Source organism: Oratosquilla oratoria, chromosome 12, assembly GCF_046742065.1.
Source record: "Oratosquilla oratoria isolate Oo_2021 chromosome 12, ASM4674206v1, whole genome shotgun sequence".
Classification (NCBI taxonomy): domain Eukaryota; kingdom Metazoa; phylum Arthropoda; class Malacostraca; order Stomatopoda; family Squillidae; genus Oratosquilla; species Oratosquilla oratoria.
Genome location: NC_134788.1, coordinates 21603580 through 21617106, shown reverse-complemented (window position 1 = coordinate 21617106; position 13527 = coordinate 21603580). Strand labels below are relative to the sequence as shown.

The 13527-nt window shown below is 35.5% G+C and overlaps 1 protein-coding gene across 1 annotated transcript; it reads right to left on the bottom strand.

Annotated features, from left to right (window-relative positions):
- Window positions 1-379: 379 nt before the first annotated feature.
- On the bottom strand, window positions 380-13050 carry LOC143030596 (uncharacterized). Its single transcript, XM_076193759.1, has 2 exons — window positions 12537-13050; window positions 380-2609 (listed from the first exon to the last, which is right to left on the bottom strand). Exon 2 carries the CDS (start codon window positions 2423-2425, stop codon window positions 704-706), a length of 1722 nt encoding a protein of 573 aa, XP_076049874.1. The 5' UTR covers window positions 2426-2609; window positions 12537-13050; the 3' UTR covers window positions 380-703.
- Between the last annotated feature and the right edge of the window lie 477 nt (window positions 13051-13527).

The following is a 13527-nucleotide window of genomic DNA, read 5'->3' as shown; positions in this document are numbered from 1 at the left end:
GAAGCTGGTGGTGCCCTGAGTGATGTTGTGACATGAGTGTGTGGCATTTAGGGTTCTGGTACAGAATTTTGTTTCTCTTATTTACTTGTGTTCCCTCACAATACCACATATATTCTATTACTAGAACAGTCAGTTTACACAACACTTCTCTCATCTGCTCCCTCAAATAATAATCACACTACACCAAATCTGGGTCAATCCTCCCGTCCACAATTATAAAAACTGAACTAATGAAACTATGAATAGCACATTTTAAAAACACTTATGACACAGGATGCCAACATGAATGGCCAAAGAAAACTATATACATATATGAACTCACCTTAACTAACTACACATAATGTTTGACAGTTATTTCATACTGATCACATGGATAGAAGTGCTGGTAAGCCACTGACCACAATAATAACAATCATCTTCAGGATACTCTTACATGAGAATGATGAAGAGAAAAAGTCACACTGAGAAGGCTTCCCTACTAAGTATGGTTTTAATGCAGGAATATTGTCACCTGTGAAAGCTCCCTATCTTACACTGAAAAGTAAATGTCTTTCAAGTATGGGTCATAACATGGTTCCTGCGATGAATCTTTCATGAGAAAGCAGCAGCACAGCACAGTATAATAAAGTCACACTAGAAAGGCTTCTCTCCTGTATGAATCTTCACATGGATTTGGAAAGAATAGTTTTCTGAAAAATCTGCATCAATTACCACATTGAAAAGGTTCCTCTCTTGTGTTGATCATCACATGCCTTTTAAGATTACCCTTTCGTGAAAAAGCTGCACCGCAGTTACCACACTGAAAAGGCTTCTCTCCTGTGTGGGTCATCACATGGCTTTTGAGAGCATTCTTTTGAGAGAAAGCTGCATCACATATGTCACACTTGAAAGGCTTCTCTCCTGTGTGGGTCATCACATGGTTTTTGAGCTTACTCTTTTGTGAGAAAGCTGCATCACATAGGTCACACTGGAAAGGCTTCTCTCCTGTGTGGGTCATCACATGGCTTTTGAGAGCACCCTTTCGTGTGAAAACTGCATCACACAGCTCACACTGGAAAGGCTTCTCTCCTGTGTGGGTCATCACATGTTTTTTTAGATTACCCTTTTGCGAGAAAACTGCATCACATATGTCACACTGGAAAGGCTTCTCTCCTGTGTGGGTCATCACATGGCTTTTGAGCTTACTCTTTTGTGAGAAAGCTGCATCACATAGGTCACACTGGAAAGGCTTCTCTCCTGTGTGGGTCATCACATGGCTTTTGAGAGCACCCTTTTGTGTGAAAGCTGCATCACACAGCTCACACTGGAAATGTTTCTGTCCTGTGTGGGTCATCACATGCCTTTTGAGATCTCTCTTTTGTGTGAAAGCTGCATCACAGAAGTCACACTGGAAAGGCTTCTCTCCTGTGTGGATCATCATATGCTTCTTGAGAGAACCCTTTTGTGAAAAAGCTGTATCACATAGTTCACAGTGGAAAGGCTTCTCTCTTGTGTGGGTCATCATATGGCTTTTGAGATCTCTCTTTCGAGAGAAAGCTGCATCACATATGTCACACTGGAAAGGTTTCTCTCCTGTGTGGGTCATCACATGGTTTGTGAGATTACCCTTTTGAGAGAAGGCTGCATCACATAGGTCACAATGGAAAGGCTTCTCTCCTGTGTGGGTCATCACATGGCTTTTGAGAGCACTCTTTTGTGTGAAAGCTGCATCACACAGCTCACACTGGAAAGGCTTATCTCCTGTGTGGGTCATCACATGGTTTTTGAGAGCACTCCTGTGTGTGAAAGCTGCATTACATAGTTTACACTTGAAAGGTTTCTGTCCTCTGTGGGTCATTACATGGCTTTTGAGAGATCTCTTTTCTCTGAATGCTGCATCACACAGGTCACACTGGAAAAGCTTCTTTCCTGTGTGGGTCATCACATGGCTTTTGAGAGCATTCTTTCGAGAGAAAGCTGTATCACATATGTCACACTGGAAAGGCTTCTCTCCTGTGTGGGTCATCACATGTCTTTTGAGATCTCTCTTTTCTCTGAAAGCTGCATCACATAGTTTACACTGGAAAGGCTTCTCTCCTGTGTGGGTCATCATATGTCTTTTGAGCTTACTCTTTTCTCTGAAAGCTGCATCACATAGTTTACACTGGAAAGGCTTCTTTCCTATGTTGGTCATAACATGGGTTTTGAGATCTCTCTTTTCACCGAAAGCTGCATCACACAGGTCACACTGGAAAGGCTTCTCTCCTGTGTGGGTCATCACATGCCTCTTGAGAGTACCCTTATGTGAGGATCCTGCATCACATAGTTCACACTGGAAAGGCTTCTCTCCTGTGTGGGTCATTATATGGCTTTTGAGATTTCCCTTTTGAGAGAAAACTGCATCACATAGGCCACACTGGAAAGGCCTCTCTCCAGTGTGGGTCATCACATGCCTTTTGAGAGATCTCTTATTCTTGAAAGCTGCATCACATAGGTCACAATGTATAGGCTTCTCTCCTGTGTGAGTTTTCCCTTTTGTGAGAAAGCTGCATCACATGGGTCACACTGGAAAGGATTTTCTATTGTGTCAGTCATCATGTGCACTTAAAACCTGCTCTTTTGTGAGAAACCTGCAATACAAAAATCACACTGTAAAACCTTTTTCCTGGATTGGTCGTTCAAGTGAGAAACTTGCATCACAAATGTCATGCTCAAAAGGTTTTTCATGTGTCTTTGACATCATATCTAATGTAATATTAGTCTTGTGTTGAGGTCTTTATATTACCTATGGCATAACCTATCTACTCAGAGCTTCATGGGTATTCATGTCCTCCAGGAAAGACTGCAAGACCAGATGAATAAATGAAAGACCTCTAGATCACATGTGGTAATGTTTTCAAAACATGGGATCCGGCAAATTCACCAACAACATTTCACCGTCAACAATTCATTAACAACAATTCACCAACATGCTCAATTCATCGATATACACAATATATTGAAAAATAAAAATATTCTAATTTGAAATATACTAAGTCATATTTTCATCCTTGATTTAGCATATTCTTATCTTTGATAATGAAATAATTACTTTCATAGCCTTTATTTAGGATACAGTACTACAAAAACAAGGTAGAATTTCTTTTTGTAGTATTTATCAAGAATAGTTCAAATTATTTAATGACAGTATTGAAAATGACAAATTAATATAAACTAAACTTAGAACTATAAATTGGTTTACTTAAAATCAGAGAGCTTAGTTATAGGCTATTGCTCACAAATAATCAACAACGTTGCTATATGAAGGATATCTTTCTACAATTTTTTTTATCTGTTCAGAAGAGTCACGTTATTTCTTTCTTTGTGGTTGAGATGAAGTACCAGCCAAGTATTGATCAACTTTGACTTCATTATAGTTTTGTTCTTTCTTCAGGTAGTCGAAAAACTTCCAAACATTAGGGTGGTGTCCAGCAACCTGTGTCTCAAATGATTTGTTTTTGGTTAAGTATGTGAAACTGTTTTCAGAAACATCACCAATTATAATGAAAACACAGAAAATAAGAACCACTAATGTAGGGTTGATATACTGTCGTCAGGTTATCTGGGACTGACTGAACCATCTGCAACTGTCTGAACTGTCCGTGGGAGGATCTGCTCACGTCTACATCCTCTGAAGATTTGGTTCTGGCCCAGTTGTTTTAATTTTCTATGTCATCAACATCAACAAGAGGACAGGAGACGTAAAATGGACCAGAACCAAATCTTCATACACAATCAAGGAATGGAGACCCAGAGGATATAGACGTGAGTGGAACTTCCCATAGACAGTTCAGACAGTCGTGGATGGTTCAGTTAGTCCCGGATAACCTGACGATAATATATTCCAGAGGATGTAGACATGAGCAGAACCTCCCATGGACAGTTCAGACAGTTGTGGATGGTTCAGTCAGTCCCGGATAACCTGACAACTATATATCAACCCTATATCAGTGGTTCTCATTTTCTATGTTTTCATTATAATTGGTGATATTATCATTGTTGATAATTTTTTTATTCACTTGTTTTTATTTTCTGTGCCATCATTATTTCTATCATTACAATTGGTATCAATACTTTTCTTGTTAATTCTTACATACATTTTTATCATTATTTTCATTTTCATGGATATTTATATCATCAAGATTGCCAGCATGACTATTTATTGCTGGTATTATTATTATCCATGCTTTTACCATTATTGTGTTTTTAATGAAGGACATTTGAGACACAGGTTGCTAGACACCACCCTAACATTTGGAAGTTTTTCAACTGCCTGAAAAAAGAACAAAACTATACTGAAGTCAAAGTCGATCAATACTTGGCTGGTACTTCATCTCAACCTCAAAGAAAGAAATATCATGAAGCTTCTGAACGGATAAAAAAATATTGTAGAAAGATATCCTTCATATAGCAACATTGTTGATTATATGTGGCAATACCCCATAACCTAGCTTTCTGATTTTAAGTAAACCAATTTATAGTTCTAAGTTTAGTTTATACTAATTTGCCATTTTCAATAGTTCTGTCATTAACCAATTTCAGCTCGAATTATTTTTGTGTGATAATTTCATATTTTCTAATTTTTTTTGTGTGTTGGCTCTACCTAACTGATTAGGAAAAAGCCTCGGCTTACATTTCTCTGCAATAGTTTTGCTAGAATACGATGTGCCATATATGTACCACTGAGCACATCCAAGTACAATTTTTTTTATGTTGAAAGAAAAAACGACTGTATCCGATATACACTTATGTATTTGTAAATTGATAAGTTACAGTACAGTCTTAGGCTATTGCAAATCTATTTTCTATCCTTCAGTTCTGTGAGAAGTTGAAATGAAGTAGCAAAATGTATATTATATGGAAGGGACCGTTTACCTTCTGACAATGAATCAATGTTTTTCAAGACTGTAGCGGCACATTTGCCAAATACTTTCTCGTTCAGTTCATTCCCTTCATAGGTACGTCCTTGATAAAGATCAAAGGTCACTAGATAACCATCGTCTGTATTTAGACACCAAGCTTTATACCCAAATGTAATTGGTTTCATTCTGATGCACCATTTACACCCATGCTTACCGTCATCTTCAATCATTACTTTATCATGAGAGAGTGACTTCACAGGTTGAAAATGCTCTATGAATTTCTTTGTTAGATGTCTAACGAGTGGACGAACTTTGGCATATTTTGTCAGTTGTATCCAATGAAGAATTGTCAGAAAAATGAATGTATTGAATAATTTTTACAAATCTTCTTCTTCTTTTCATTACTTGATAGACAGCTTCATTTCTTGTCACAGATGAATTTCTCCAGATCATCCTCCGAGAAGACACAGGAACGATGCCAGATACTATAAAAATTCCAACGAACACTTTCATTTCTCCTTTGGTTACCAAGAAATCTGTTTCACCTTTGAAAGTTGCATAGACAATTGTCTGATCTACTAACATATTCCACATATCATCATCAAAAAATAGAACAAAAAGTTCAACTGGAGTAAAATCTCTATATTTTGCATAATTTGCCTCGGGAAATATACAGTCACCAGGTGTGAGAGAAATATCAAGACTCCATTTGGACTTAGAACATGCTAGAAATTCGATATTCATAAAATATGTGTACAGAGAAAAAATGTACCTGCATTAGCTCAGCGAGCCATATATGACACAGCAAATATAAAATGATATGCAGAAAAAACAATGGATTAGACAAATATGGAAGTTAACTAGAAAGGTCAGTTTATTACTTGTTCAACATATGCAGTTACCTAAAGAACATATTTATCAAAAGAAATATGCACAATATATTTATTTTTTATTGGAAGCCATTGTTTTTGGCAGAGAACAGCAACACTCCTTTTCAAGGCAACAGCAGAGCACAGACTGGCAGGTTTGTACTCATATGAACATATTGTAGCAGGTTTGGTGTGCATTCCCAATACACTTGCTCAGGCTTGACTCAACCCAGAAAGATGTATGATGCACTATTGCATCATGTTGTTAATGTACCGTATATGTACTACTGAGCTGAAATGGGTTAAATAATTTGAACTATTCTTGATAAATACTATGAAAAGAAACTCTATCCTAAATAAAGGCTATGAAGGTAATTATTTCATTATCAAAGATAAAAGTATGCTAAATCAAGGATGAAAATACAACTTAGTTATATATTTCAAATTAGAATATTTTTATTTTATTTTTCAATGAATTGTGTAAATCGATGAATTGAGTGTGTCGATGAATTGTTGTCGGTGAATTGTTGTGAGTGAATTCACCTAAACCCTAAATACATAACTAGGATTCAAATTTTGTTCTATCGAAAAAAATTACTTCTATTTAATCCTATCTACAATGGCTCATAAGAACTTAGTTTTCTGAATTCCCTAATCATTTCTCACATATAGTATGGGATACTAAGGTAATAAATGATTCTCTGCCAATTTCAATTACATACACTCAAAGGAAATACCAAATGTGTCTACTTATGTTAAATAATATGGTTACAGGCCTATAGTGCCTGCTACCAATCAACTTAAGCACGCAAATGAAGGTTTTAAATAGAAAGCTCCTTTTAATCATGGCATAGCACAAAAGAGTGCAAGGATGACTTATTCTACAGATTTATAGAGATCTTGGGCATAGTTCAGAGATTGAGTGACATCCCCTCAGGGCTTCACCTCCTAATGGAGGTGGTGAGGGGGTCAACAATTTTGAAAATGGTCAACTATACTTTGACGAAGCCAACTGGGACTCCGCAGATCAAATGGACAATCAGCATCATAGCGTCCGTGACGCAGACAGACTTGGGACTGAAGGTTATAGAATCACGGGGATATTTGATGCGAATTTAATGCAGATCTGGTCCATCGTGCAGGATGGAACCGAGGTGGTTTCGATAGTTACGGTGGAATGATGAAAACTGGAAATGGGACTGTATTACTAAAAGCTAAAGGCTACACAAGAAATAAAAGTATTCCCAAGGATCCACTAGTACACTCTAACCTAATATAAAAGGGTTTTACTACTCACTGAGTTGGTTAAGCCGAGGTGTGTGTACAACTTGCGAGTTTTAGAACCAGACTGGCGCTTAAAGTGTGACGTGACATCACAACGCCAACCGGTCTCACACACCTCTTTAAATCTAATTCTTAAAGTGAGCATTGTACAAATAATGAGATGTTATCTTGCAGCACAGCTTGCAGACAACTTACAAGGTAGGATTTTCGAGCAGAAAAGGCCTCTGCTCGAAATATACTTAAAATTAAAGCATTACAAAAAACAAAATTGAAAACCTCTTCCGAGGGGAAACGAGCCTTACGACAAAAAATATGTAAACATGGGGATACACGGACGTATAAAAAAGCCCCGTTACCTCTCGTAACGGCACATATACTCTCCACCTCACAAGTTCCCATTATTGGTGCCTCAAGACACAAAACCATCCCACAAACAAAATCCTGAAAAACTGCTCATGGTATCAATTCAACAAGAAATGTTACAGTTATTCAACATTTCCTTCTCTTTTGTCATGGTTTCAGGTTGTGTTGTATGATTCTAGAACATCAGTCAAGTATAAGCACATAAGTTGGAATGAAATTCTCTTTCATTCATTAGGTAGATGCTTTCTAAATCATTCTTTATGAGAATGACAATTTTGCTATTTCTTTGAAGATTTCTTATGTGCCCATCGAGTTTTACTATGATTGGCTCATTATCTTTCCAACCATGGTCTCATGCATGATCAAGAGGAAAATTGGGACAGAGTCATGGGGTTAATGGGGATCCTCCACTCTAAACTTTTCTTCTAATAAATGCCAAGGCATAGAAGGGTCTGGGACAAGGATTCCAACCAAATCGCAAGTAACTGGGTCATTATCTATGTGTGGATGTGGTACAGAGTGTAACAGTGGAGATTGGTTGTATCATTTTGTGATTTACCTTGGTCTTTGGATCACGTGTCGGACTCGTGATTGACAGCTATTTCCCTCCCGGAAGAGAGCTCAGAGCTCATATGTCCAATCTCTGAGTAATAATGCTATGACCTTACAAGCACACACACACCCAACTCCCTGCCCACAAGAGTTGGAGTAACGACTCGAAGCGTAGCGATACTGAAATCAGTTCAGGCCTGGGCAGGATTTGAACCAGGTACCGCCGATACCTCCGTACTGACAGTCTGAGACTCTACCAACCGTGCCACCGAGTTGTGTAAAAGGTGAATGTGTTAGTACTAAGTTGAAAATGGGTTTCACTTTGGGAGTCGGGTGGGTAGGGCATCAGGAGTGATAAGGAAGTGAGGGAGAGAAGGAGTAGCACTCACTGCTGATAAGTGATGAGATGGATAAACTGAAAAGAAGAATCAAACACCATAAAAGTCCAGCTTATAATCTGTACAATTGGCTTTTATATTATTTGATACTAACATTTTCTTATATATACATTTATATGTATTTACCTAGTTGTATTTTGTGGGAAAAGAGCTATGCTCTTAGTGACTTGCTATTGTATTTTTCTGCATCCAAAGTCATGTATAGTGTTAGCATTCACTGTTTCCTCATTCAGCTTGTTCCAGATATCTATCACTCTGTGTGGAAAGCTATTCTTTTTTAGGTCTCTTCTGTAACTGTCCTTCTTAAGCTTCTTCTCATGTCCTCTTATATTTCTTCTGTTCCATTTTAGTAGGTCATCCCTACCAAGAGTTTTCATCCATTTCATATCCTATAGATGGCTAACAAATCACTTCTTTCTCTTCTTTGTACCAGGGTTGGTAGGTTTAGTTTATTCAATCTTTGTATGTCAAATTGCAAAGTGTTGATGCCATCTTTGTCATTGCTCTTTGAATTCTTTCTACTTTTTTTGGGGTGGGGTGGGGGGTGGGGATTCGGTGTCCACAGTGACGCTGTGTGTTCCAATTTTGGTCTTATCTGTGTAACTAGTATTTTCTTTACCATTTCTTCATCCATGTAGTAAAAGGCTACTTTCATTGATCTTAATAAGTTGAAAGTTCCTCCGACTAATTTGTTGACATGTTTGTCTGGTGTCATGTCATTTGAGATAGTTACTCGTAGGTCCCATTCTGAGTTTACTTTTTTACTTCATTCTTACCAATCTGATATTGATATGATGTTCTATTTTTGCTTTTTCCAGATTCCATTATACTACATTTCAGTCTCAGTCATCCCTTCAAATTCACTTCCTCCACCTCTTTTAATAATCTTTCATCTCTCATTCTTTCCATGTGTCCAAACCATTCCAATAATCTTTCATCAGCCCTATCTGCCATCTCCTTTACCACTCCTGTTCTGTTCCTCACCTCCCTGTTTCACACTCTATTCAATCTAGTAACCCCTATCATACTTCTCAAACAATACTATCAGCACAATCACTCCTTCATACAATCTCCTCCTCACATCCATTCCTAAATCCCCATTTCTTATATCACTTTTTAATCCCTCAAGGCATTTACTTGCTTCTCTCAATCTACAAATAAATATAATCAATATGTGTGTGTGTGTGTGTGTGTATATATATATATATATATATATATATATTATATATATATATATATATTTATATATATATATATATATATATATATATACATATATATATATATATATATATATTTAGAAACCACTGGGGGGAAAAAAAACAGATACCAAACATTTTTGTGTAGTAAGACATTTTCAAAGGTATGAAAGGAACAATATACATAAGAAGACAGAGTATATTTGGAAAGGTCCCATGTTACAAATTATCACACAAATTATCACCCATAATCTTGTCAATAATAAAGTTGTCCAATTTGAATAAACCTAAACTCAAGTTCATATTACTTCCAAAATTTCTTTTTATAAAACAAGACTCAATAATATTTTGTTCTACAATATTATCATAAGAGGTAATTACTTTGGAATTTCCCCAGCCAATGTCATGACCATAATCCACTTTACACTTGCCCCGTTCTAATACTGTATTTATGTTGGTTTATTCTTTTATCTAAACCTTTGCCTGTTTGGCCTATGTAAATGAAATCACAGTTTTTACATGGTATGCTATAAATGCAACCTTCTTTACTTCTTGGAGAATTTTTAATTAGCAGACTCTCAATGTTATTATTGTTTTTATATACTTCCTGGATACCAAATTTCCCAGTCGCATATCAAAGATAATGTTGATTTAACTGAAAAGCTGCTTGGACAAAATCTCACATTTGATTTTAAGTTGGTTACTTTCGATATAAAAGTTTATTCACCTGAGTCCCGTTGTTAGATTTGATAGGATTTCTAGAAAAAGAGTTAAAGAAGCATGACTTAACACTCACTGCTCATACTATTATCAGTTTAATTAAATTATGTGTAATAGACTCTAAGTTTGAATTTAATGGAAACTTTTATACTCAAATATTTGGTATGGCTATGGGGAACTGTCTGTCTCCAATTCTCAGTAATTTGTATATGGAGTTTTTTGAAAGAGAGCTGTTACCAAACACTATTCCAAACAATGCAGTTTGGTACAGGTATGTTGACATTTTATGCATTTGGCCTAATGATCAACATTTGGATACTTTTTTGTCAGATTTAAATAATTTGGTGCATTCCATTAAATTCACAGTAGAGGTTGAAGTAAATAGTGTTTTACAATTTTTAGATGTAAATATTCACCGATGTGGAAGATATTTTAAATTTTAAGTTTACAGGAAGCCAACCAATGTCCTTTCATACATCCATTTTTACTCCTACCACAGTCAATGTTTCTGAGAGCTTATAGAATTTGTTCCCCTGAGTTTTTGGATCAAGAAATACAATTTATCTATGACATTGGAGAAAATTTAGATTATCCAAAACATCTGATTGACAAGACAAAAATCAAAGCTAGGAAATCTTTTCTTAATACTTCACAGGTCAAACAATTTAATTATAAAAAAATGTTAACAATTCCTTACCATGAAAATTTAATCAATCTTCCTAGCATTTTTAATAAATTTGATATCCAGGTAGTATTTAAAAACAATAATAACATTAAGACCCTGCTAATTAAAAATTCTCCAAGAAGTAAAGAAGGTTAATATATAGCATACCATGTAAAAACTGTGATTTTATTTACATAAGCCAAACAGGCAAAGGTTAAAATAAAAGAATAAACCAACATGAATATAGTATTAGAATGAGGCAAGTGTAAAGTGGATTATTTGTCCACCAAAGGGATTATGGTCATGATATTGACTGGGGAAATTCCAAAGTAATTACCTCTTATGATAATATTGTAGAATGAAATATTATTGAGTCTTGTTTCATAAAAAGATGGGTCACCACGAGCATAGCTCCCCTTCTTATAAAATACAACTAGGTAAACTTTATTATAGTTATATGTCAATTTATCATTATTTACTATTTACCTGTTTGTTTATTATTCAACTATACCTATGCATTTATGTCTCCTGTCGGCATGCTCCACCTTTGTAATCCTTTGTGTTTTGTTATCTATTTGTGCCAAGAAAATCACATATCACATTCATGTATTATAATTCACAAAATGAATACTTAATTTTCTAGCATTTCATATATGACTCAATGAAGATGTTTTAACTAAAATGTGATAAGTTGTAATAAGAAATAACCTAAAAGTGGTATGTTAGAATGCAGCCAAAACATCCCCAATGTAGGACATTTGGGCCATGGATGTTTTGGCTATGGGTGCAACCTAGGATGTTTGGGCTGGTGCATGAACATAAGTTCATGATAGAAAAGTGCAGAAAATATTAATAATAAATTGAGAATTGTTATATGTTATTGTTTTTTTTTTAATTCATAAAAAAAAAAATGTACCAGGTACATTGGGCCTTTGCATACCTGTGAAGTAGGCAATCTATCACAATTTTGTTCACTTCATATTCATAACAATACGTTTAGGTTTTTATGATGTCAATACATATTTATCAATCAAAAATAACAATAAAAGCATATATACCATAAATATACCTGATAATAACATGATAAATAGGCACACTAGGTTCCCCCAAGGTACCACACAATAACATTGATTGTGACAATGTACCAAGCTCATTGGGCTTTTACCTAAGCCGACTACATATTTGTAAGTTGATATCTGAAGAGAGTTAATACACATTTATCAATCAAAAACAAAAATATATAAGCCATAATATCTCTCATAATAACACGATGATTTACAATTGGGTCCCCCCCAAGGTTCCACCTAGGCTAATGGATATGTATTGGGCCTTACTCAGACCCATGTTATGCAGCAGTGCAATGTCCTGACAGCCAGGGTACCCCTGGCGAATATTTCGTGATGTCGGCTATACTGTAATATTTAAGGTATGTTGCAGCCATAGCCCGTAGTTTTTTCTTTTCTGAAGAATAGTTCCACAAGAATTTTCCCACATTAAACATGGAAATTAACCAAGTTATGACAGCATTGTATTTGTAACATGCTTTGGCCCAGTAAAGATAATTTGAAGCACAACATACCCATGGTAAAATTAGTGTCAATACAAACCTGTAACTGATACTGTAAATCAACTTCAGCTTGGTTATTACTACAATTTGAACTTGTTTACCAACACAGAATGTAACTCAGAGAAGATTCAGTAGGTGGCTTCAAATTCATCATAGAAGATGGATTCTTTCAGGGGAGACTTAATCAAATAATACAAATTGACACTAGCCTTGGGCTCTTAAAAAATGTCAATTAAGCATGATTATTTCATAAAATATGACAAAGTGATATGACAAAATGAAATGACACACAAAATATGTTGATCTCTTGATTAATCTGTATAGGTGGCATCACTGGACCATGACGACCAAAGACTATATAGGAAAGATGGGAAAGCTTCTATTTCTACTAATAAGAAAACGTCATCCATCTAGCGTGAATGCGCGCCATCTATCGACAGAGCCGCAAACTATAAATCAGAAGTGGCGTAGCGCGGCTTTCAAATCATGCTAAACTTGTATTATATATAGTGTTTTGGGAAATCTTAAAACTTATCTTTTCGCTAAAACAATCAGCATTTCGAAAAAAAATACTTTCTCTCTATGAAATAACGAGTAGTAATTTAATGACTTTTGCATGCAAACAAAACTATTTGAAATATGCTTTACACACATGATCATATTTATAAAATCAAAAGTTGGTAAAATACTTCTGCACAATGCATCATTGATTACTAAATATTTGATATTGAGTAAACAGTTAGAATTTAAACGGTTATTTTAGTTATATTTATTTTATTATTTCTGTAATATCATGTTTTTCTTGTTTGTGTTTGTGCTCATGTTTTGAACTTTGTATACTTATTCAAGTGTCTGTATACAAATTATACAAACAAGGATAGTAAAAGTTAGGTATACATGAGATTCTTTTGTTTGCAACAAAGCAATACTGTCTTGTAAAGAACATATATAAAACAAACTAAGAGAAATAACATTATTCAACTTCAAAAATGAACCATACATCAGGCAACCAAAACATGCAATCAGATATT

Excerpts from the sequence above, each read along its gene's own strand:
- LOC143030596 (XM_076193759.1), bottom strand. The coding sequence starts at position 2,425 with ATGACCCACACTGGAGAGAGGCCTTTCCAGTGTGGCCTATGTGATGCA.